This window comes from Nyctereutes procyonoides, unplaced genomic scaffold (genome assembly GCF_905146905.1).
Source record: "Nyctereutes procyonoides isolate TBG_1078 unplaced genomic scaffold, NYPRO_anot_genome, whole genome shotgun sequence".
Taxonomy (NCBI): Eukaryota; Metazoa; Chordata; class Mammalia; order Carnivora; family Canidae; genus Nyctereutes; species Nyctereutes procyonoides.
The window spans coordinates 8,781,791-8,807,243 of NW_026575030.1; the positions used below are offsets into that span (position 1 = coordinate 8,781,791).

The 25,453-nt window shown below is 38.1% G+C and overlaps 2 protein-coding genes across 6 annotated transcripts in view; one reads left to right on the forward strand and one right to left on the reverse strand.

The window, feature by feature from the left end:
* EPB41L5 (erythrocyte membrane protein band 4.1 like 5) overlaps positions 1-25,453 on the forward strand; it is a 144,334-nt gene that overhangs the window by 21,885 nt on the left and 96,996 nt on the right. For all 5 annotated transcript variants that reach the window (XM_055315838.1, XM_055315840.1, XM_055315841.1 and 2 more), the window contains exon 3: positions 1,655-1,759. In XM_055315838.1, coding sequence (XP_055171813.1) covers positions 1,655-1,759 — 105 coding nt within the window. The remainder of the gene's footprint in view (positions 1-1,654; positions 1,760-25,453) is intronic.
* On the reverse strand, positions 11,925-12,533 carry LOC129503636 (60S ribosomal protein L19-like). The gene has a single exon (XM_055315843.1). The coding sequence runs from the start codon at positions 12,531-12,533 to the stop codon at positions 11,949-11,951; it is 585 nt and encodes a 194-aa protein (XP_055171818.1). The 3' UTR covers positions 11,925-11,948.

A 25,453-nucleotide genomic window follows, 5' to 3' on the forward strand; every position in this document is an offset into this window, starting at 1 on the left:
ACCCCTTTTAAGTTATAAAGAAGTAACATACATGTATTTTTTTCAAAAAGATCCATTTTTTTGAGAGAGAGCGCAAACAAGCATGAGGGGTATGAAGGGGCAGAGGGAAGGGGAGAAGCAGACTCCCTGCTGAGCGGGAAGCCTAATGTGGGGCTCAGTCTCAGGACCCTGAGATCATGACCTGAGCCAAAGTCAGATGCTTAACCCATGAGCCACCCAGGCGCCCCAGTGACATACAAGTATTTTTGTGAAAAACATTTGTTTTAGGGACGCCTGGATGGCTCAGCAACTGAGCATCTGCCTTCAGCTCAGGGTGTGATCCCAAAGTCCCAGGATCAAGTCCCACATCGGGTTCCCTGCATGGAGCCTGCTTCTCCCTCTGCCTGTGTCTCTGCCTCTCTCTCTCTGTCTGTCATGAATAAATAAATAAAATCTTAAAAAAAAATCTGTTTTATTAAACAACAAAAGAATTCAGTGAGAAGAGTAGCATTGTCTTATGCACTTTTGCCTATCTCTTTAATGTCTGGTCTGAGAGAACACACTTAAGTTTACTCTATTGCAATATGTTGTTTAGATTGAGTTACATGAGGAGAATCCTAGGACCTTGTGGATCTTTTGAAAGTATCTGGGATAACCCTTGGGTCCTGAGACCACACGTTGAGAACTGCTTTTTCCAAACAATTTTCTTTATTACTGACCCTTCCCTCCACATTTGGTGTCTTCTGCATTGATGATATTTTTTCATTGTCCTGTATTTCCTCCCACCTTCCATTTTTGTTTTTACTATTGCCTACCTTATATTCTTTTCTAGTTTAAGACTGATCTCCAAGTTTTCACTGATGATTCTAGTCTATGACTATCTTATCTCTAAAATCTGTTGGCAAGTATATTGTTCCACATGATTCATGCTTCAGTTTCTAAATTTTCTTGTGTGTTTTCTCTTTCCACTTACATTATGAAGCTCTGTTGAAGTAGCGACTCTAAAAATTGACAAGATCCTTATTTAGTACAAGATAATATTTGTTGGTTAATAAGAAGTAATACTTTCCATGAAAGTGCATATAGATCACAAATTCTCTTTGGTTTTAAGTAGTCTATTGGAAAATTATAATATCTTATAATTACATTACCTGATATATGGTAGTATTTTTGATATTGCAAGTAATTTTTTAAGTAGATCTTATGAAGATTTATTTATTTAAGAGAGAGCCAGGAGAGGGGCAAAGGGAGAGAATCTCAAATAGACTCTCCACTGAATGTGGAGTCCAATGTGGGGCTCGATCTCAGAACTCTAAGATCATGACTTTAGCTGAAATCAGGAGTCAGGGACGCCTGAGTGGCTCAGCGGTTAAGTGTCTGCCTTCGACTCAGGGTGTGATCTTGGAGTTCTGGGATCGAGTCCCACGTTGGGCTCCCTGCATGGAGCCCCCTTCTCCCTCTGCCTGTGTCTCTGCCCCCCCCCATGAATAAATAAAGTCTTTAAAAAAAATAAAATGAAATCAAGAGTCAGACACTTAACTGACTGAATCACCTAGGTGTCCCTAGATCTTGTATAATTAAAACCATCTTCATTTTAAGCTTATTGATCTTGTGAGTCATTTGTGTTTTTTTTTTTTAAGTCATTTGTTGATTAATTTATTTTCTTACCTTTCAGAAAAAAGCCAAAGGACAAGAGCTCTTTGATCAGATAATGTACCACTTGGACCTTATTGAAAGTGACTATTTTGGATTGAGATTTATGGATTCTGCACAAGTAGCAGTGAGTAGCTGTTTTCTGGAGGTCCCAATGTGGGAGTACAGATGGAACATTTCAGATGATGTGCTAAGTGTACAAGGCTACATATTCTTACTACATTCTCTCTCTCTTTTTTTTTTTTTTTTTTTGTGATTTTCTTATTATGGTCTGAAGCTCTGACCACTTCAAAATAACCTAAAGTGCTTGTTAAAAAAACGTGAGTCCTGGCCCTAGCCCATCTTACTAGAGCATGATCTTTGCAGATGAGGCTAGGAAATCTGTCTTTTTAATAATCACTGGATTGGTTGTTGGGCATAATAAAGTTTGAGAATCACTGTGTAATGGAAAGGGTGCTAAAATGGGAGTTTTGTGGGTTCTTGGTAAGTGATAAAAGTTACTAACTTGCAGATTAAGGTGCATAGATATCTTCACCATCCCTTAATGATCTGTGATTCAATAAATGTTGATGATGTGTGTTTTTTTTTTTAAAGATTTTATTTATTTATCTGTGAGAGACACACACAGAAAGAGGCAAAGACACAGGCAGAGGGAGAAACAGGCTCCCCAAAGGGAGCCCGATGTGGGACTCGATCCCAGGACCCTGGGATTGTGACCTGAGCCAAAGGCAGACGCCCAACCACTGAGCCACCCAGGCGCCCCGATGATGTGTATTTTTGATGAGAGAACAGCATATGTCTTAGGGTAGGAAATTGGAGGCTTTACAAAGATCTGAGTACTATAAACTAGGATTTGACTGGAGGATTTTTGAGAGAAAATAGTAGATAATAATATTGGAAGGAGGATTAGTGGCCATATTGTCCAAATTGAATACCAAAAGTATTAAAAAATGGGCAATATATATTCTCTAATAATTAGAATTAGGGGTTTTCAAGCAGGGAAGTTATATTTTGCTTCAGAAAGTATTGTGTAGGGTTATTTGGAATGGGCAGAGATTGAAGTCAGAAGGAATCACTGCAAACACTGGGGGATAAAAGAAACATTAAGGCCGCAATAGGATATTCACAGTAGCAGGGAGGGAGAAGGAATAGAGATAAGGATATCGAGACATTAAGCTTTGTATTCTGGAAGTCTGTGATGGAGGAGTGTATGTGTTTAGTGACACATTAATTGTAATATTTAGGACTCACAGGAATAATATATAAGAATTCTCAGGTTCTTTTTGGAGTGAGATGTTAATTCATTCATTCAAAAATAAACATACAGATCAATGGAATAGGATAGAAAGTCCAGAGACAAAACCATAATTACATGTTTTTTGACAAAGGAGGCAAGAATATGCAATGGGAAAAAGTCTCTTCAACAAATGGTGTTGGGAAAACTGGACAGCTACATGCAAAAGAATGAAACTGGATCACTTTCTTTAACCATACACAAAAATAAACTCAAAATAGATTAAAGACCTAAATGTGAGACCTGAAACCATAAAAATCCTAGAAGAGAGTACAGGCAGTAGTTTTTCTGATAATAGCCATAGCAGCATTTTTCTAGATAGGTTTCCACAAGCAGAGGAAATAAAAGCAAATATAAACTGTAGGGACTACATGAAAATAAAAAGCTTCTACATTGCAAAGGAAATAATCAACAAAACTAAATTGCATCCTATTGAATGGGAGAATATATTTGCAAATGACTATCTGATAAAAAGCATAATTTCCAAAATATATAAAAAACTTATACTAATTCAACACCCCCAAAATTGAACAATCCCATTTAAAAATGGGCAGAAGATACAGATAGACATTTCTACAAAGAAGACCTCCAGATGACCAACAAACACATGAAAAGATGCTCATCATCACTTACCAGAGAAGTGCAAATCAAAACTATAATGAGATATCACCTCACACCTGTCAGAATGACTAAAATCAAAAACACAAGAAACAAGTGTTGATGAGGGTGTGGAGAAAAAGGAACACTCGTGCACTGCTGGTCGGGATGCACACTGGTGCAGCCATTGTGGAAAATAATTCAGAGATTCCTCAAAAAAATTAAAATAGAACTACCCTACAATCTAGTAAATGCACTACTGGGTATTTACCCATAGAATACAAAAACACTAATTCAGAGGATATATACACCTCTGTGTTTATTGCAGCATTATTTACAAGAGTCAAATTATGGAGACCAAGTGTTCATCAATAGATGAATGGCTAAAGAAGAGATGGTATATTTATCCAATGGAATATTATTCAACTGTAAAAAAGAATGATATTTTGCCATTTGCAACAGTATGTTTGGAGCTAGGAAGTATAATGTTAAATGAAGTAAGTCTGAGAAAGATGCTATACTATATGATCTCACTCATATGAGCAAAGGGGGAAAAAAAGAGACAAACTTATAGACTCTTAATTATAGAGAACAAACTGATGGTTACTACAGGGGTGGTGGGTAGACAAAATAGGTGATAGGTATTAATGAGTACATTTACCAAAACGTGCACTAAGTAATATATAGAATTGTTGAATCACTATATTTTATACTTGAAACTAATATAACACCATATGTTAACTATCCTGTAATTAAAATAAAAAACTTTAAAAAAATGATCAAGGAATTACATGTCACATTTCAATCTTGAATATTCAATCTTGTATATGTAAAATTAGTTTGTTAAAGCTTAATGTATTGGTTATTTAAGGTCAGTCCAAAATATGTGTGATTGGAAATATCCATTTACTTTTCTTCCTGTGAGTATGTAAAATCTCAGTTTGCTGTTGTTTACTTTTGCTTATACTAGCTCATTTTTTTTAATACCAGCTCATTTTATATTCATGTACGCATTTAATTTTGTAGTTGAAATAATGTCATATTGACAGAAAAGTTGCAAGAACAGTGTAAATAACTTTTTGTGGAACCATTAGAGAAAGAGTTACAGATGTCTTCTCACCCTGAATTATTTAGTGTATGTTTCCTATAAGCATATTCTGCATAATTGAGTATAGCCATCAGAACCAGAAAGCTGACACTGTAACATTACCACCTCTAGTCCTGAGACTCCCATGTTTTGCCAGTTGTCTGTATAGTGCCCTTTATAGCCAACTTAGTTCAGAATCACGTTTTACTTTCAATTATCAAATTTCTTTAGTTGCCTTCATCTTAGAATACTGTGGTTCCTCAGTTTTTCCTTGACTTTTATACTTTTGAAGATATAGGCCAGTTACTTTATAGGCTGTCCCTCAGTTTGGATTTGTCTGATGTTTTCTCAGGAAGTAGGTTATTAGATACTTTGGCAGGAAAATAAGCGAAGTGATGCTGTGTTCTTCTCATTCTACCTAGTGACATTTAATTTCATTTTGTCCAGTGATATTAATTTTGAATCTTTTTTTTTTTTGAGACAGGATGGAGAGGGGTAGAGTGGGGAGAGAGAGAATGAATGAATGAATTTTAAGGAGGCTCCACACCGAGTGTGGAGCGTTGCAGTGCGGAGTTTGATCTCACAACCCTGAAATCATATCCTGAACCAAAATCAAGAGTTGGATGCTTAACTGACTGAGCCACCCAAGTACCCTGATATTAACTTTGGTCCCTTGATTAAAGTGTTATCTACCAGGCCTTTCCATTATATTCTTTTTCTCTTTGTAATTAATAAGTTTTTTAAAATTTTATTTTATTTTTTTGTGGGCAGTTACTTTGAGACTTTATCACATACTATTTATTTATGATTTATTTATTTTATTTATTTATTATGATTCCTGTTTTATCCATTGTGTTATAATTTGTTACTGTCTTTTGATGCTCGAAGTTTCCCAAGTTTGGCCAATGAAAGCTGCTTCAAGATGGCTTCTGTGTTCTTAATACATGCACCCATCATTCTTTGGGTATCTTATTTTCTGGCCCAAGAGTGTGTTTCCATATTCATATTGTATTTCCTTGTTCCAGCCCTGGAATTAGCCAGTTTTCCAATTGGCTTTATGGTCAGATTTAGAGAATATATGTTCATGTTTATTTTTGTCTATCTATATAAATTGACACTATGACTTCACACCCGGAGCTCCCAATTCCAGTCCAATGCTACAGAGCTTACTATAGTTTTTTCCTCTCCCATATTTATAGTTTTCTTCTTCAGAATCCAAGCTTTGATTGTCATCAATACGTTTATCAGTGATCACTTACTTTGGATGGAATCAGTCTCTAACCTCTCCCTGAACAGATTCTGGCATTGCCCAGACTACCTTCTTACTTCTGGATTGAATTATTTGGGAAGAGGAAGCTTCTTATGAGCCAATTATCTTATAAATACAGAATAGTATGTAAAGTACTTCTTTGGAGATAGTGTTGAAGAGTTACCTCCCTAGAGGCATGGTTTAGAGTGGGAGGATTAGAAGAGAGAAGGCATGCTTGAGGAAAACAGAGTTGGTTTTAATTAAGGTGATCAGTCTTTTGCCTAAAGTAGGCCACTTTTAAAAAAATTGAGATATAATTTATAAATCATAAAATTTACCAGTAGTTTTTTATATATTCAGAGTTATGCAGCTATCACCACTATCTAATTCCAGAACATTTTAATAACTTGCAAAAGAAACCGTGTTCACATTGCTAGTCACTCTCCATTACCCCCGTCCCATGGCCCCTTACAAACACTAATCTTTCTATTTGTATGGATGTGCCTATTTTGAAAATTCTGTGTAAATGGAATCATGTGATATATAGCCTTTTGAGTCTGGAAACATGCTTAGCATAATATTTTCAGGGTTTATATTGTAGCATTTCTGTACTTGATGTTTAATGGCTGAATAATATTCCATTGAATGGATATACCACATTTTGTTCATTCATCGATGGACATTTGGGTTCATTCATTTTGGCTGTTAGGAATAGTGCTGTCAGTATTTGTTTTACAAGTTTTTGCATGAATATAATTTTCAATTCTCTTGGGTATGTGTCTAGGAGTGGATTTGCTGGGTCTTAAGGTAACTCTAAGAACTATCAAACTGTTTTCCATAGTGACTATACCATTCCACATTCCTCCCAGCAATGTGTGAGGGTTCTAATTTTGCCATATCCTTACAAACACAATATTCATTTTTGATTCTAGCTGTCTTAGTTGTATGAAGTGGTCTCCTGTGGTTTTGATTTAAACTTCCCTAAAGACTAGTAATCTTGAATATCTTCTCATGTGCTTATTGGGTGTTCATATATCTTTTTTTGAGAAATGTCTATTCAGATCCTTTGCCCATTTTATGTATGTATGTATTTGTTTATTTAAAGACTTATTTATTTGACAGAGAGCATGTGCACACAAAGGGAAGGGGAGGGAAAAAGAATCTTAAGCCAACTCTGCACTGAGCATGGATCCCAATGCAGGATCTCAAGAGTCTGAGATCACAACCTGAGCTGAAACCAATAGCTGGATGCTTAACTGACTGTGCCACCCAGGCACGCCTACATACATACAGTGTTATATTAGTTTCAGTTGTGCAATATAGTGATTCATCAGCTCTATATATTATTCAGTGTTGATGTATTTTCATTTTTATTTTTTAAGTAAGTTCTATGCCCAGCGTGGGCTTGAACTCAAGACCCTGAGATCAAGAGTCCACATGCTCCATCAAGTGAGCCAACTAGGCACCTCCTAATCTTGCATGCCTTTCATTTCTTTTCTTTTTTTTTGCCTAAGTGCCCTGGCTAGAACCGGAAAGTGTTCAGTATTTCACCATTAAGTATGTTATGTGTGGGATTTTTATAGATGCCCTTTATCACTTTAAGGAAGCTCTCTTTTATTTCTGTTTTATTGAGTGTTTTTTTTTTTATGATAAAAGCGTGTTGGGTTTTTTAACAAAACACAACACCTTTTTTCTGCATCTATTGAGAAGATCATATGATTTATCTCTTATATTCTGTTAATATGGTGTATTATGTTGATAGTTTTTTTCTTTGTTAATATGTTGAACTAACTTTGGTTTTCTGGGATAACTCCCACTTGGTCATGGTGTATAATCCTCTTGTATGTTGTTTGATTTGATTTGCTAGTATTGTGAGTTCTTAAAAAATTTTTTTAAAATACATATTTAAAAATACTTTATTTCAATTCAGTTTGCCAGCATATAACAACCAGTGCTCACTTCATCATTTGCCCTCCTTAGTGCCTGTCTCCCAGTTACCCCATCCCCCCACCCACCACAAACCCTTTGTTTGTTTCCCCGTTAGGACTCTCATGGTTTGTCTTCCTCTCTAATTTTCCCCCACTCAGTTTCCCTGCTTTCCCTTAATAGTCTTTTTTACTATTTCTTACATTCCACATATGAGTGAAACCATATGATAATTATCTTTCTCAAAACCATATGAAATTGACTTACTGCACTCAGCATAATACCTTCCAGTTCTATCCATGTTGAAGTAAATGATAGGTATTCATCCTTTCTGATGGCGAGTAGTATTTCATTGTGTGTGTATGTATATATAAATGTATATATATGTGTGTGTGTGTGTACGCACACACACACCACATCTTCTTTATCCATTCATCTGTTGAAGGGCATCATGGCTCCTTACACACAGCTTGGCTTATTTATGGACATTGCTGCTATGAACATTGGGGTGTGGGTGTCCCATTGTTTCACTACATCTGTATCTTTGGGGTAAATACCCAATAGTGCAATTGCTGGGTCATAGGGTAGCTCTATTTTTAACTTCTTGAGGAGCCTCCACACTGTTTTCCAGAGTGGCTGCACCAGTTTGCATTCCCACCACCAGTGCAAGAAGGTTCCCTTTTCTCCATATCCATGCCAACATTTGTTTTCTTTCTTGTTAATTTTAGCCATTCTCACTGGTGTAAATCATTGTGTGTGTTTTTTTTTAAGATTTTATTTATTTATTCATGAAAATCACAGAGGAGAGAGAGAGGCAGAGACACAGGCAGAAGAAGCAGGCTCCATGCAGAGAGCCTGATGTGGGACTCGATCCGGGGTCTCCAGGATCACACCCCAGGCCGCAGGTGGCGCTAAACCACTGCTCCACTGGGGCTGCCCAATCATTGTGGTTTTGATTTGTATTTCCCTGATGGCAGGTGACATAGAACATTTTTTCATGTGCTTGTTGGTTAAATGTAGGTCTTATTTGGAGAAATGTCTGTTCATGTCTTCTGCCCATTTCATGACTGGATTGTTTGTTTCTTGGGTATGGAGTTTGGTAAGTTTTTTATACATCTTGGATACTAGCCCTTTATCTGATAGGTCATTTGCAAATGTCTTCTCCCATTCTGTAGGTTGTCTTTTAGTTTTGTTGACTGTTTCCTTTGCTGTGCAGAAGCTTTTAATCTTGATGAAGTCCCAAAAGTTCATTTTTGCTTTTGTTTCCTTTGCCTTCATAGATGTGTCTTGCAAGAAGTTGCTATGGCCAAGTTAAAAAACGTTGCCTGTGTTCTGATCTAAGATTGTGATGGATTCTTGTCTCACATTTAGGTCTTTCAACCATTTTGAGTTTATCTTTGTGTATGGTGTAAGAGAATGGTCTAGTTTCATTCTTCTGCATATGGCTGTCCAGTTTTCCCAGCACCATTTATTAAAGAGACTGTCTTTTTTTCCAGTGGATATTCTTTCCTGCCTTGTCGAAGATGAGTTGACCATGGAGTTGAGGGTCTGTTTCTGGGTTCTCTATTCTGTTCCATTGATCTATGTGTCTGTTTTTATGCTAGTACCATGCTGTCTTGATGATGACAGCTTTGTAATACAGCTTGAAGTCAGGCATTGTGATGCCCCCAGATTTGATTTGCTTTTTTCAACATTTCTCTGGCTATTTATAGTCTTTTCTGGTTCCATAAAGTCTTAGGATTATTTGTCCCAACTCTGAAGAAAGTCTATTTTGATAGGGATTGCATTGAACGTGTAAATTGCTCTGGGTAGCATAGACATTTTCACAATATTCATTCTAGTCCATGAGCATGGAATGTTTTTCCATCTCTTTGTGTCTTCCTCAATTTCTTTCAGAAGTGTTCTGTAGGTTTTAGGGTATAGATCCTTTACCTCTTAGGTTAGGTTTATTCCTAGGTATCTTATGTTTTTGGGTGCAATTGTAAATGGGATTGATTCCTTAAATTCTCTTTCTTCAGTCTCATTGTTAGTGTATAGACATGCCACTGATTTCTGGGCATTGATTTTGTATCCTGCCATATTGCTGAAATGAGTCTGACAATTTGGGGGTGGAGTCTTTGGGTTTTCTATATACAGTATCATGTCATCTGCAAGGAGTGAAAGTTTGACTTCTTCTTTGCCAATTTGAATGCCTTTTATTTCTTTTTGTTGTTGGATTGCTAAGGTTAGGACTTTTAGTTACTATGTTGAACAAACGTGATGAGAGTGGACATCCCTGTTGTGTTCCTCATCTTAGGGGGAAGGCTCTTAGTGTTTCCCCATTGAGAATGATACTCGCTGTGGGCTTTTCATAGATGGCTATATGATACTGAGAAATGTTCCCCCCATCCCTACACTTTGAAGAGTTTTTTTTTTTTAAAGATTTTATTTATTTATTCATGATAGTCACACAGAGAGAGACAGAGAGGCAGGACACAGGCAGAGGGAGAAGCAGGCTCCATGCAGGGAGCCTGACGTGGGATTCAACCCCAGGTCTCCAGGATCGCGCCCCGGGCCAAAGGCAGGCGCCAAACCGCTGCGCCACCCAGGGATCCCATTGAAGAATTTTAATCAGGAATGGATGCTGTATTTTGTCATTGCTTTCTGTGCATCTATTGAGAGGATCATATGGTTCTGGTCTTTTCTTTTATTGATGTGATTGAGCATGTTGTTTTTACAAATGTTGAACCACCCCTACATCCCAGCGGTAACTCCTGCTTGGTCATGTTGAATAATCCTCCTGATGTATTGTTGGATCCTATTGGCTAGTATCTTGGTGAGAATTTTTGCATCCATGTTCATCAGGGATATTGGTCTGTAATTCCCCTTTTTGGTGGGGTCTTTGTCTGGTTTTGGGTCAAGATAATGCTGGCCTCATAGAACAAGTTCAAAAGATTTCCTTCCATTTCTATCCTTTGAAACAGCTTCAGTAGAATAGGTATTATTTCTTTTAGCCCTGGACTTTTATTTCTTGGGAGGTTTTTGATGATTGCTTCAATTTCCTCACTGGTTATAAGCCTGTTCAGGTTTTCTACTTCTTCCTGTTTCAGTTTTGGTAATTTGTAGGTTTCCAGAAATGTATCCATTTTTTCCAGATTGCCTAATTTGTTGGCATATAGATACTTATATTATGTTGTTTTTTTTTTTTTAAAGATTTTTATTTATTTATTCATGAGAGACACAGAGAGAGAGAGAGGCAGAGACACAGGCAGAGGGAGAAGCGGGCCCCATGCAAGGAGCCCGATGTGGGACTCGATCCTGGGTCTCCAGGATCACACCCTGGGCTGCAGGCGGCGCTAAACCACTGCGCCACCGGGGCTGCCCATGTTTTTAAAATCGTTTGGTTTTCCTTGGTATTGATTGTGATCTCTCCTCTTTTGTTTGCGATTTTATTAATTTGAGTCTTTTTTCTTTTTAGTAAGTCTGGCTAGGGGTTTATCTATCTTATTCTTTCAAAGAACCAGCTTCTGGTTTCGTTGATCTGTTCTGCAGTTCTTCTGGTGATCTCTATTTCATTGAGTTTGCTCTAATCTTTATTATCTCTCTTGTACTTGTTTTAGGCTTTATTTGCTGTTCTTTCTCCAGTTTCTTTAGATGTAAGGTTAGCTTCTGTATTTGAGATTTTTCCAGTTTTTAAGGGAGGCTTGTATTGAGATGTATTTCCCTCCTAGAACACCTTTGCTGTATCTGAAAGATTTTGAACAGTTGTACTTTCATTTTCGTTAGTTTCTATGAATCTTTTTAATATTTCTCTAATTTCCTGGTTGACCCATTCATCTTTTAATAGGTTGCTCTTTAACCTCCATGTGTTTGAATTTCTTCAAATTTCTTCTTGTGATTGAGTTCTAGTTTCAAAGCATTGTGGTCTGAAAATATGCAGGGGACAATCCCAATCGTTTAGTATCGGTTGAGACCAGAGTTGTGAATCAGTATGTGGTCTGTTCTGGAGAAAGTTCCATGTTCACTTGAGAAGAATGTGTATTCAGTTGCATTAGGATGGAAGGTTCTGTATATATCTGTGAAATCCATTTTTTTTTTTTTGTTTTTAGCAGATAAAGGTTTGTTTTGAGTAACTGATCTGATTAATGCTGAGGCCACTATGTACAGACAAGAGAGAGGGAGTTTTATTTCTTGGTCTCTTCCTCCTTGGACAGAGTCTTGATGATTTCCTCCTTCTTGGCCTGGAGCCGCTCTTCACAGCACTTGCGGGCCTCCTTGGTCTTAGATCTGTGGGCCTCAGCCTGGTCAGCCAGAAGCTTCTTGCGAGCCTTGTCTGCCTTCAGCTTGTGGATGTGTTCCATGAGAATCCGCTTGTTCTTGAACACGTTACCCTTCACTTTCAGGTACAGGCTATGATACATGTGGCGGTCAATCTTTTTAGATTCACGGTATCTTCTGAGCAGCCTGCGTAGAATTCTCATTCTCCTCATCCACGTTACCTTCTCAGGCATTCGAGCATTGGAAGTACCTTTTCTCTTACCAATGCCCATATGCCTGCCCTTCCGGTGGGCCAGAGTGTTTTTCCGGCACCGAGCTCGGGAATGGACAGTCACAGGCTTCCGGATTATCAGCCCATCTTTGATCAGTTTTCGTATCTGCTGATGGGAGTTTGCATTGGCGATTTCATTGGTCTCATTGGGGTCCAACCAGACCTTCTTTTTGCCACAGCGGAGGACACTGGAGGCAAGCCTCTTCTGAAGCCTGAGCATATCTTAAGTAGTCTGAGGCCCGAGGCCTGGACGAGACCTGTCCTATGTCACATGGAAGCAGAGCTCGGTCTGATCCCAGGCGCCCAATGAGTAAGGGGGCCACGGCCTAGTCCCTGCCACGGCCCTTCTACTGTCCCGGCAAGTTGCTTGCAACCCACATGGGGTGTGGGGCCCACCCCTCCCGTGGCCTAGCGTTCTTGGGAAGCCCTCCCCCTGCTGAGGCTGGGGCCTAGTGCGCTCCGGCCAGCCCCAAGCTCTGGGACTGGCTGCTTCAGGGCTGCCTCCACTTCATCTCTCTCACCCGGGGCCACGGGAGCAAACCCCGCCGCCCACCGGCACTTTGTATCAACCCTCTGTGAAATACATTTGATCTAGTGTGTCATTCAAGGCCCCTGTTTCTTTGGTGATCTTCTGCTTAGAAAATATGTCTTTTGCTGAGAGTGCTATGTTGAAGTCTCCTATTAATGTATTGTTATCTATGTATCTCTTTAATTATTAATTGATATATTTGGCTGCTCCCACATTAGGGGGATAAATATGCATAATTGTTAGGTCTTGTTGGATAGAAACTTTAAGTCTGATATTGTGTCCCTCTTCATCTCTCATTACAGTCTTTGGTTTAAAATCTAACTTATCTGATATGTGCATTGCTACCCTAGCTTTCTTTTGAGGACCATTTGAATGGGAAATTGTTCTCCACCCCCTCATTTTTAGTCTGGAGGTGTCCTTAGGTCTAAAATAAATGAGTCTCGGGATCCCTGGGTGGCTCAGTGGTTTAGCGCCTGCCTTTGGCCCAGGGCGCGATCCTGGAGACTCGGGATTGAATCCCATGTCTGGCTCCCGGTGCATGGAGCCTGCTTCTCCCTCTGCCTATGTCTCTGCCTCTCTTTCTCTCTCGGTGTGACTATCATAAATAAAAATTAAAAAAAATAAAATAAATGAGTCTCTTGTAGACAACATATAGATGGGTCTTGCTTTTTTATCCAGTCTGATAACCCTGTGTCTTTTGATTGGATCATTTAGCCCATTCGCGTTCAGAGTAACTACTGAAAGATATGAATTTAGTGTCCTGGTATAACTTGTACAGTCCCTGTTTCTTTGGGCTCCCTCTTCACTTACAGGGTCCCCCTTAATATTTCTTGCAGAGCCGGTTTGGTGGTCACATATTTTTAAATTTTATTTCTATCTTGGAAGCTCTTTATCCTTCCTTCTATTCTGAATAACAGCCTTGCTGGATAAAGTATTCTTGGCTGCATGCTTTTCTCATTTAGTACCCTGAATGTATCACGCCAGCTGTTTCTGGTCTGCCAGGTCTCTGTGGAGAGGTCTCTCTTAATCTAATATTTCTCCTCATAGAAGTTAGAAATCTCTTGTCTTGAGCTGCTTTTAGGATTTTCTCTTTAGATCTGTAATTTGCAAGCTTCACTATTATATGTTGGTGTGTTAATCTGTTTTTGATGTTTTTTTGGGGGTGGGAGTCTCTCTGTCTCTTGGATATAAATTCCCATTTCTTTCCCCAGATTAGGGAAGTTCTCAGCTATGATTTGTTCAAACATACTTTCTGGTCCTCTCTCTCTCCCTTCCTCCCTCTCTCTCTCTCTCTCACACACACCCTCTGGAATCCCAAAAAGACGAATATTATTCTTTTTCAAACTATCACTTATTTCCTGGAGCTTCTCCTCATGGGCTCTTGTTTTTATTTTTTTCCCTCAGCTTCCGTCCTTCCGTCAACTTGTCTTCTGTATCACTCTTCTGCCTCATTAGCCCTAGCAGTTAGAGCATCCAGTTTAGACTGCATCTCAGTTAAAGTATTTTTAATTTTGGTGTGATGAGATCTCAATTCCGCAGTAAGAGAATCTCTAGAGTCTTCTATGCTTTATTCAAAAGCCACCAGTATTTTTATAATTGTACTCCTGAATTATATCTCTGACATGTTACTTAAGTCCATATCCATGAGATCTGTGGAAGAGAGTGTTACTTCTGGCTCTTTCTTTTGTGCTGAATTCTTCTAGTCATTTTGCCCAGTGCAGAATGGCTGTATGAGTGAGCAGAGTCAAAAGTATCAACGACGACCCAAGTAAAATATGCCCTAGACAATTCTGAAGAGATTAGGGACCAGAAAATAAAAAGGAAAAAAAGACCACAAAAGTGAAAAACAGATTTTAAAAAATAGGAAAAGTTTTTTTTAAAAGGGGGTGGGAAGAGGTGGTGGGCAAGAGAATACAGTCTCACAGAGTGGGCCAAGAGGGTGATCCTCTTAGTTCAGAGTGTATTTTGTTCTTTGTGTTAGAAGGTGCTAAATTCCAAATTTATATAAACCAACAAAACTTATATAGAGAAATAACAGCAACAACAAAAACAAGACAAAAGAGGGCAGAATGGGAAGGAAAAGAGAATATAATCTCACAGAGTGGACCAACATGACGCTCCACTTGGTTCTGAGTGTATTTTGGTCTCTGTGTTAGAAGGTTCTAAATTCCAAAATTATAAAACAAGACACCCCCCCCAAGCCCTCCTTAACTTACATGTTTACAAAAATTAAATTGAGTATGTTGGAAAGAAGCCCAAAATGAAGAATGTATCTATGAGATGTAAAAATATGAACGTAAAAAAGGAAAAAATTTAAAAGGGAAGAGTTGATAAAATATTGTCGTTAAGGCAGGAAAAAAGAAAGAATATTGGAAATTTTTAACCTGAAAGATAAATGAATTGTATGGGAAAAAAACATCATTCTATACACTATTTTTCCCTTAGTCCTGGATTTTTCCAGTTCTACTTGGTTAATAAATTGGCTGTTCCCCTGTTCTTCTAGTAGTTCTTCTGGAAGGGGCCTGCTGCCCTGATTCTGAGGTGTCTCCGCCTGGGCAGAGATGTCCCACCCCTTTTGACAGCTGGTGGTTGAGCTCAGTGTGAAGCTGTTTTTCCTGTGAGGCCTTTGTTCCTTGGAGGCCACACCTCTCCCAGGTGAAAAGAGGAAAAAAAACCCATCAGCGACCAGATCTCCAGCCCCGAGCCAACAGCTCCCCACGTGTACCAAACTGCAGTCTCTCAGTGCACTGGCCCAGATCCTCCTGGGGACAGGTGTGGGGGCACTGATTCGTATGATTTGAAGGCTGCCTGGCAGCAGGGAGAGCTTTCGCCCTCTTGTACACTCCCCGGCTCTGCACATCCTGGAGGTAACAGAGGATGTCCTGCTTCTGTCCGCTGCTGCCTGGCCCTGGACTGTACCCTGGGCCTGCCTCTCCCAGATGCCCCAGGCAGGTTGCTGCATTCCCATCCTTTACTGGGACCTAGGATGGCATCCATCCGACCATCGTTTGCCGTCTGTGGCACAACTTGAGCTTTCTCCTAGGGACCCCTATTATTCTGTGTCTCCAGGAATATTGAGACTTTACCGCCCTTCCTGGGATTCTGCCGTTTTACCACTGAACACTTTCCAGGCAGGGAGGACTCTCTCAGCAGATTTCTAAACATCTGGGTTGTGTACTGTGCCACTTTCTTGCAGCCAGTTTACAAAGGCTCCCCCCCCCTATTTATCTTCCGATATATCCCCTCCATTTCTTTTCTCCACACCCCTGCCTTGTAAGAAGTGATCACTTTTCTCTCTATAGTGTTCCAGCTGTTCTCCATCTCAGATTGAATTCATAGGTGTTAAGGATGGTTTGAAAGTTAACTAGGTTAGTAGGGGGAACAGATTAAACGAGGACCCCCTACTCTTCCACCATCTTGTCTCTGGTTAGTATTTTGTTGAAGATTTTGGTGTCTGTATTTATAAGGAATAGTGGTCTATAGTTTTGTGAGGTGTTTTTCTTGTGATATTTTTGTCTGGTTTGGTAGGAACAGTACAGGCTTCAAAGGATGAGTTGGGAAGTCTTCCCTCCTATTTTTTGGAAGGTCTTGTGAAGAAGGGTTAGTGTGAATTTTTCTTTCAGCATTTGGTAGAATTCACCAGTGGAGCTCTCTTGCTCCTGGGCTTTTTTATTGGTCAGAAGGTTTTTGATTATTGAGTCAGTCTTTTTACTTGTTACAGATGTTTGCTGTTTATTTCTTGAGACCATTTTTAAACCAAGCCGTTTATTTCTTGAGACCATTTTTAAACCAAGCCACTTTAGAGAGCCAGGGTGTACTTACTGGATGAGGATTGGGATAGTAAGTGTAAGTCAGTATTGTTCTGGCATACTAGGATTTATGGTTGCTCTTGTTTTTGTTGACTGGTGAATAGTACCCTATCCTCTGTTTTCAAATCTAAACTTAATTTAGTGTCCTTTTATATAGTTCAATGAAGATCTTAAACCTTAAATTGTAATGGTGAAATCTAAGGATGCTTTCTGTGGAAAAATGTTCATATACATAATATTCTGTGTATATACATAGATAACTAAGTCATTCCTTAATGAGATTTTAAAAAATTATTTATTTACTTGAGACAGAAAGCACAAGTGGGGAGGAAGATCAGGAGAGGGACAAACAGACTGCCCACTGAGCATGGAGTCCGATGTGGGGCTTGATTCCAGGACCTTGAGATCGTGTCCTGAGCCACCCAGGTGCCCCAATTAAGTTATTCCTGAATCTCATCTGTAGACTTTTGTTTAGTAACCCTTCTTTCAGAAATAACCTGTAGCTTAAGGGGAATCTGGTGATGGTATTAATTTGCATGTGTTTTCTTAAAGTCTTTATGATAATTAGTGTTTTTGAAAATTTATAATTTTTTCTGTACTATTGGTGAAACTGTTTAAATCTCATCACTACACAAATTTTTTTTTTTTTTTTTAAGATTTTATTTACTCATGAGAGAGACAGAGAGGCAGACACATAGGCAGAGGGAGAAGCAGGCTCTGGGTGGGGAGCTGATGTGGGACTTGATCCAAGGACCCTGAGATCATGACCTGAGCCAAAGGCAGACATTCAACCGCTGAGCCGCTCAGGTCCCCCAACTACACAAATTTTTATGGTACTATTTCTAGATGAAGAATTTAGGGAACTACTTTTTGTCATAAAAATAACAGGATATATACAAAGTTGCCTTAGGACAGCAGAACTCCCAGTATTGTTTTTAAAAGATGATTTTGTGTAGTTCTCTTGTTTAATAGAACTTGCCATTGTGGAAGGAATATCATATCTTGAGCCAAACAAGAAAGAATTATTTTGATACCAAGTGTATTTAGGTTGGTACAATAAGACTTGGCAAAATAGTTGAGGAATTAACTATAATAATTTCCTAGAAAACATGTATGATTTATTTTGAAGGAATAATTTTGGGTCTTAAAATGAAATGTCTATTGGGATCAAACAGAAAAACAAAAGAAGGGGAGAAAAGTTGGAGTACATCTTAAAAGACATAGGGTTATGTACTTCCAAGAAGAACTATAGTTTTTCTTTTTTTTTTTTCTGAATGTTGCTGCGTATTTGATAGGTTTTCATTTCCCATTTTTGATAGAGATAGTTACAGAGCAATATAGCATAATGATAAATTGGAGCCCACATGTAACAGGCTGTTGATGATCAATAAATAGTGGTAGAGGAATTTTGGTGAAATGGGGAGCATATCACTTTTCTATTCAAAAAGGGGCTGGTACTACCTAGCTCCAGTCATTTGTTTCCAAATAACATTGCTGGGTTTATCTTTAGGTATTTCAAGAGAAGCTGGTTGGATTTGTAGGTTAAATCTTCCATTTAAAAATTTTATTTTAAAATGTAGTTTGGTTGATGAAAAAGAACTAAATAAGTGGAGAGATATCACGTACATGGATTAGAAAAAAGTTTCATGTAATTTGTATCCAACAAAATCTTTTATAGACAGTAGACAACATTTTTAAAAGATTTATATGGAAAGGCAAGGAACTGAATATCTAAAAACAGTTTTGAAAAAGGAATAAAGTGGGAGCAATCACTCTGTCCATCCTCAAAACTTATAATTAACTGTAGTCAAGACTCTGTGGTATTAGCACAGATACCTAGATCAGTAGAAGAAGACAGGAACCCAAAAATGGTCCTTAGAGGTATGACCAACTTAGTCTTTTTAAGATTTTATTTATTTGAGAGAAAAAGCACAAGCAGGAGGAGTTGCAGAAGGAAAGGGAGAAACAGGCTCCTTGCTGAGGGAAGTCCCAGGACACTAGGTTCAGTCCCAGGATGCTGGGATCATGATCTGAGCCGAAGGCAGACACTTAACCAACTGAGCCACCCAGGCACCCTGACCAACTTATTTTTGTAAATGCCAAAGTAATTCAGTGGAAGAAGGATAGTCTCATAATGGTGCTGGATCAAATGGATATCAGGCAAAAAAAAAAAAAAAATCAGCCTTGACTTAAACCTTATATTAGTATAAAAGTTAACTCAAAATAAATAATGAACATAAATATAGACTGCAAGATAATAAAACTTAGAGATAAATACACTGGAAATCTTTGGGACCTAAGGATTGAAGAAGTTACTGATGTGACTCAACCACTGAGCCACCCAGGTGCCCCTGGATGTGACACGATCCAGGGGCACCTGGGTGGCTCAGTGGTTGAGTGTCTGCCTTTGGCTCGTCGTGATCCTGGGGTCCTGTGATTGAGTCCCACATCAGCATCCCACAAGGAGTCTGCTTCTCCCTCTGCCTATGTCCCTGCCTCTCTGTGTCTTTTATGAATAAATAAGTGAATATTAAAAAAAAACCACCCACAATCCATTAAAAAAATATTGATAAAATGGACTTTAACAAGATTAAGACCCTCTTTTTTTTTTTTTTTAAAGATTTAAAATTTATTTTAGAGCACGAACTGGGGGAGGAACAGAGGAAGAGAGGGATAAGCAGACTCAGCGTTGAGCACAGAGTCTGAGCTGGGACTGGATCCTAGGATCCCTAGATTTTGACCTGAGCTGAAACCACCCAACCGACTATGCCAGCCTGGTGACCCAAAATTAAGACCTTCTGCTCTGAGAAAGACTCCGTTAAGATGATAAAAAGCCAAGTTACACACTGGGAGAAAATACTTACAAACCATGTATGTGACAAGGAACTCAATCTAGCATATATAGAGAACTCCTAGACTCAACAGTTAGAAAACAGAAGACATGAGTCATTTCACCAAAAAGGATATACAAATGGCAGATAAACACATGAAAAGGTGTTAACTATCACTAGATACCAGGGAAATTCAGATTAAGACCTTGATGAGAGGGCAGCCCAGATGGCTCAGTGGTTAACGCTGCCTTCAGTCCAGGGCATGATCTTGGAGACCCGGGATTGAGTCCCATGTCAGGCTTCCTGCATGGAGCCTGCTTCTCCCTCTGCCTGTGTCTCTGCCTCTTTCTCTCTCTGTGTCTCTCATGAGTAAATAAATAAAATCTTATAAAAAAAAGTTAAAAAAAAAAAGACCTTGATGAGACATCACCATTAGGTATGTGTTAGAACAGCTAAAATAAAAAATAATGACAACTCCAAATGCTGCTGAGGATGTGGAGAAACTGGATTTCTTATGTAGTGGTATTGAGAATATAAAAATGGTATGGCCATTATAGAAAATAATTTGGCAACTTCCTAAAATACTAAACATACATTTACCATATGATTCCTCATTTGCACGCATGGCCATTTATCCCAGAGAAATGAAAATTTATTTCCTCACAAAAACCTGTGTATGATTACTTGTTCTATATTTGTAATAGCAAAAAAACTTGGAAAAAAAAAAAACAAAAAGACCAGTAGTTGATGGTTAAATCAACTGTGAACACTATTCAACATTAGAAAAGAAAAATCTATTGGTTCTATGGATACTCACAAGTTTGATGGATTTCAAGGGCATTATGCTGAGTAAAAAAAAAAAAACCAATTTCTAAAGGTCGCATACTGTATAATTCCATTTATATGATATTCTTGAAAAGGCAAAATTATGGAGATCACATTAATGGTTGTCATGGTTTAAGGAAATTAGAGATGAGAAGGTAAGTGTATATACTATATATTACATTTGCTATAAAGGAATGATGTGAACATTTTTTGTGTGATAATAGAATGTTTCTGTATAGTGATAGATAGCGGTGTTAGTTACAGGAGTGTAAACTTGTAATAAAATAATATGAACATTGCATCAAGTTCAGTTTCCTGATTTTGTAATACTGTATTGTAGTTATGGAAGATGTAAGCATTGAGGGAAGATGGGGATGGGTACACAGGACTTCTCACTATTATCATTGCAACTTCCTGTGAATATTTCATGATAAATTTTTTTTTAAGAATAAGAAAAATATAGTCTAGGCCAAACAAAATAAGTCTCAGGGCCAAGATTTAACCCTCTGGCCTATGTTAGTGACCTCTGTTTGGTGAAGTTTTTCAAGCTTTCCTATTTAGAGCTAAGAATTGTAACTGGTCCATCAAGTCTTTTTTTGTTGTTGTTTTGTTCTTTCTTTATTTTGGTGGGGGAGAGGCAGAGGGCAAGGGAGAGAATCTTAAGCAGATTCTGTGCTGAGTATAGAGCCCGGGTCTGGGCTCAATCTCATGACCCTGAGATCATGGACCTGAGCCAGAACCAAGAGTCACTCAACCACCTGATCCACCCAGGTGCCCCTGGTCCATTAACTTTTTAGAGAAGACGAATTACCTAGATTGTAGACACTTTGTCATGTTTCAGGAAAGGGAAACAAAGGTAGCATTTCCTTGTTACTTGGAAAAGAAAGAAAATGAAGTCTTAATAGGTCAGTAGTCATTTTTTATCTTTTTAAAAAAATTTATTTGATAGCTTGTATTGGTTCTATATATATTCTTTAAACTTCTCTTGTTCTGTGTAAAATTCCTAAGTAAATTGTCACAGAGTATTCAGCCTATTAAAAGTATAAGTAATACATTATGATCAGATGGAGTTTATTCTCAGGAATGTAAGGAAAACTCAGTATCAGTTGATTTAATTTGTCATATATAGTTTTTCATGCCATTGTTTCCTGCCTTTGTTTTTAAGAGGATTGTACTTTCTTGCTTCAGTTGATACCAGGTTTGCTTGTGTGACTTGCCTTTAGCAGTGGAATCTGAGTTGATGTGTGTGCCAATTCTAAACAGTTTAACCCTTCATTTATGCTGTTACTGCTTTCGCATATACTTAAGTGAAACTACATTCAAAAAAGATTGAAACTGAAATCTTTATTACAAAGAAAATAAAGTAACTTGATTAGTTGAAGTTCATGGCATTTAAGACAACAGTCAACGGAAAGGAGATGAAGATGTTAGATCCAAAGCTGAGGGCTAGGAAACACCTAACTGTCTAGTGGAACACAGAATAAATGTGGTGTAGGTGCACACTGGAGGCTGCAATAGTCAATTCCCTTGATAGCAAATCCAAACTCACTGAATTAAGGGAAGAGGCAATTCTTGTTCTAGTTTTAAAATTCAGCTATTTCAGGTACTGTAGGCATAATGTGTGAGATGTGTTTGTCTTGCTGACCTTTACTTATCTGAGGCTGTGCAGATAATACCTTAGTCTAGAATTCTTAACAAGTGGTTTTATTGGTGGCCTGTCAAGTCCCTTCTTTCTAGCCCCAGAATATTTTGAATAAACCTAATGGACTTTGGCCTGTATGGAATTGACCTTCTTTTTGTCTGTGTAGTTTTATCCAAGCTTTAGAAGGTGTACTTTTTTCCATTTCTAGGTGCTGAGTGAATGTGTGGCATGGCCTGTATAGGTGGCACTTGTAGAAAATGTGGCGATTACTTAGTGGCTCTCCTTTCTTTGTACAGATACTTGATTTCATGAACAATGACAACAATAACAACAACCACCCTAGGTTAATAGAAGAATTATAGAAGCATTTCTATTAGGATGATAATTTGCCTGTTATTACCAGCGTTATTTAATTTCATAATAGAAGTGCCAGCAAATACAGTTACAGAAATTGTGAAGGCTGGAAAAGTGACTGTGGGCAGATGATTGGATTGTACATTAACTAAGAACACAAACGATAGAATTCAATAAAGTAATGGGGAGTGAAAAATATATAGAAATAAATAACGTGTATGTTAAATATGTGCATATTGTAACACATACATAGGCACACATATATTTGTTAAATAAGAGGAACTGTAAAAAGTGTATTTCCAAAATAGATTACATGTTCTGTCTCTGAAGAGTGAATATAAAACCTGCCTCACTCACCTACATTTCCACTATGAATTTGACTTTTAAGAATTAATACACAGAACGGCACAGTGGGAACTCTATTTTAATGGCTTATGTAAGTCTTCATTTGAAATGTCTTATAACAGGACTGTTAACACCAAGAAAATAATCACCCAGGAAGAATTTATAATGAATCTAGACTAATTGAAGTGTTTTCAGTTAGATTACAGCAATGCACTGTATTGGTTCTCCATTTTTATAGCATAGGTTTTTTTTTTTTAACATTTGTTAATTGTTTAAAATTTTCTTTAAAACAAATTTAGAGCATAAGCCTCTACTCTTCAAAGGAGATATATTTTTGGCAGATGGAATTGTTTTGAAAGATGATTAACATTTCTCTGTTTTAAACTCTGCTCTTTGAGCAGAAGTAGTGGGGCATTTATTTAATAAAGCTGTGTAGGCAGTTAGAAGTCCGGAAGCATTTATTTGAAGGGCTGTTTACAGATTGTTTCGGTTATGGACTGGGATGAAGCTGTGTGTGCATGTTAGTGTTTTGAAAGCTGCCTAGGTGATTCTTTGATTTAGTTATGTCTGGTGTGTTTGTGATTACAAATTTATATTTTAAAACACACACAAGTAAATAATTGTTCTTTCATGCCCAGTTCAATAGGATGGAAGGAAATGTGGCTTCCCACATCCTTTGATGTCTAACTTTATCAACCACACTTTAAAATTAGGAAATTAAGAGGGGAGTTTGTTTCCTTTTTTTAAGGTATGAGGAAAGAGAACTGTATTAATTTTATACTAAGCATCCAAGAATCTGTATTCTCTCACCTTTATCTTCTAATGTAATTTAAATTCAACTCCTAAAGACCCTGATTGAAGGAAAATCCTTTCAGTGCCTGTCTCTGAGCTCTGAATTTTCCAGTCCCTGGGCTTGGAATGTGGAGGAGATGAAAGAAAACAGACTTGAGAATATGCAAACATGAACTCAGACCTTCTCCAGAAGAACGTCACCCAGAACTCCCTAGCTCCTAAATTTCACTTTAAAATGTGCTTGACTCATTATCTGAGTTTGGATCATCTTAAGGCAGTTCAGATATTGGAAACTGTTGCTATATGCAGGTAAAGAACAGACTAAAATGCCTGCTTGGAAGAAAACTCTGATCTTTTATCTCACTGGGATGATTTTATGTTTAATGTGATTCTCAAAATAGTAGGGTACAAGTTAAAAAGACTAGCCCTTACATGTTCTTGCACAGGGAAAAGTTTAAGTTATAACTATGTAAGAAAGATTGTTTTTGAAATAGTATGTGGTCTCTCTTATATTAATGTTTCCTTTATATTTCTCAGTTTATTCTGTCAAAATTTATAGTTACCCTATTGATGTTCAGTCCATTGTTAATGTTCTCTAGGCTTTACCAGCACATACACACACACAGTTTTTTTTCCTCCTCTGTTTGAAGAAACTCTGGAAGGAGTCAGAAACCAGTAATGTCTTGTCAGGGGGTGCATGTGGTGATAGAAATTGGGAATATGAGGGGGGGTGGCCTTTTGGAGGGAGTAGAGGGACTGTTGACCATATTCCTTTTGATACCATCCCCAAATTAAACCATATGAATATATTATTTATATAAAATAAGGAATCCATGAGTACATTAAATAATACTTGCTTATTGTAGAGCAAGTTGAAGATAGAGGAAAACACGAAGAAGAAAAATTATCACAGCAGTATGCACCACCCTGAGAGAACATTTGTTACTGTTTTGTTGTAGATCGTCTCAGTCCAAAAGAAAAACATGTTTTTATATACAAATTTGTACATTTTGATAAGACAGTATTTTGTACCCTGCTTTTTAAAATTCAGCAATATATTGTAAATAATTTTCCAGATCCTTAAATATTTGCTTCCCTTGTTTTTAGTTGCTGCATGGTAGTCTATCCTACCTTATTTAACCAGTTCACTGTTGTTGCGTATGTATATTTTCGTAACTTTCTCTCACATAATTCCTTCTAAGTAAGTCTGTACCATCCATAATTATTTCTAGATGTAGAATTGCTGAGTCAAAGACAATTATTATTATTTTTTAAAAAGATTTTATTTGACAAAGATAGAACACAAATGGGAGTGGTAGAGGGAAAAACTAGCTTCCCCAGTGAGCAGGGATCCTGATGTGGGGCTTGATCCCAAGACCTTTGGGATCATGACCTGAGCTGAAGGCAGCCACTTAGCTGACTGAGCTACCCAGGCACCCCCAAAGACAATTATTTTTAAGGCTTTGTTAAATTGCTTCCTGGAAGGGTTGTGCTCATTTGCACTCATATGGTGTAGATGTCTCCCTAACCATAGGCTCATAAAACTGCCCAGGCGACCAACAGACACCTGATAATTCCTTGCAGTAGAGTAGTTAAAACCTGAAGATAGAGAACTCCTAGATTCATGTTGTGGGAAGAAGACAATCTGGGGTATAAAAACTAATTTTATCTTATATGCAATATGTGGTTGGCATCAGGCTATAGTAGGTATTAGCATAACTAAGTTTGGGATTTTGGGACAGTGAGTTGCTGGCATTGGCCATGAAATGGACTTTTTGCTGTACTAGATTGAAATCTTTTCTGCTAATAGATTGAATTGTGTTTCTACTGGCTAGCCTAGGATTCTATTGGAGGGATGTGTAAAACTGAACAGTTACTGGATTGAAATAGGCTTAAAAGTCAATGTCTAGGGATCCCTGGGTGGCGCAGCGGGGGATCCCTGGGTGGCGCAGCGGTTTGGCGCCTGCCTTTGGCCCAGGGCGCGATCCTGGAGACCCGGGATCGAATCCCACA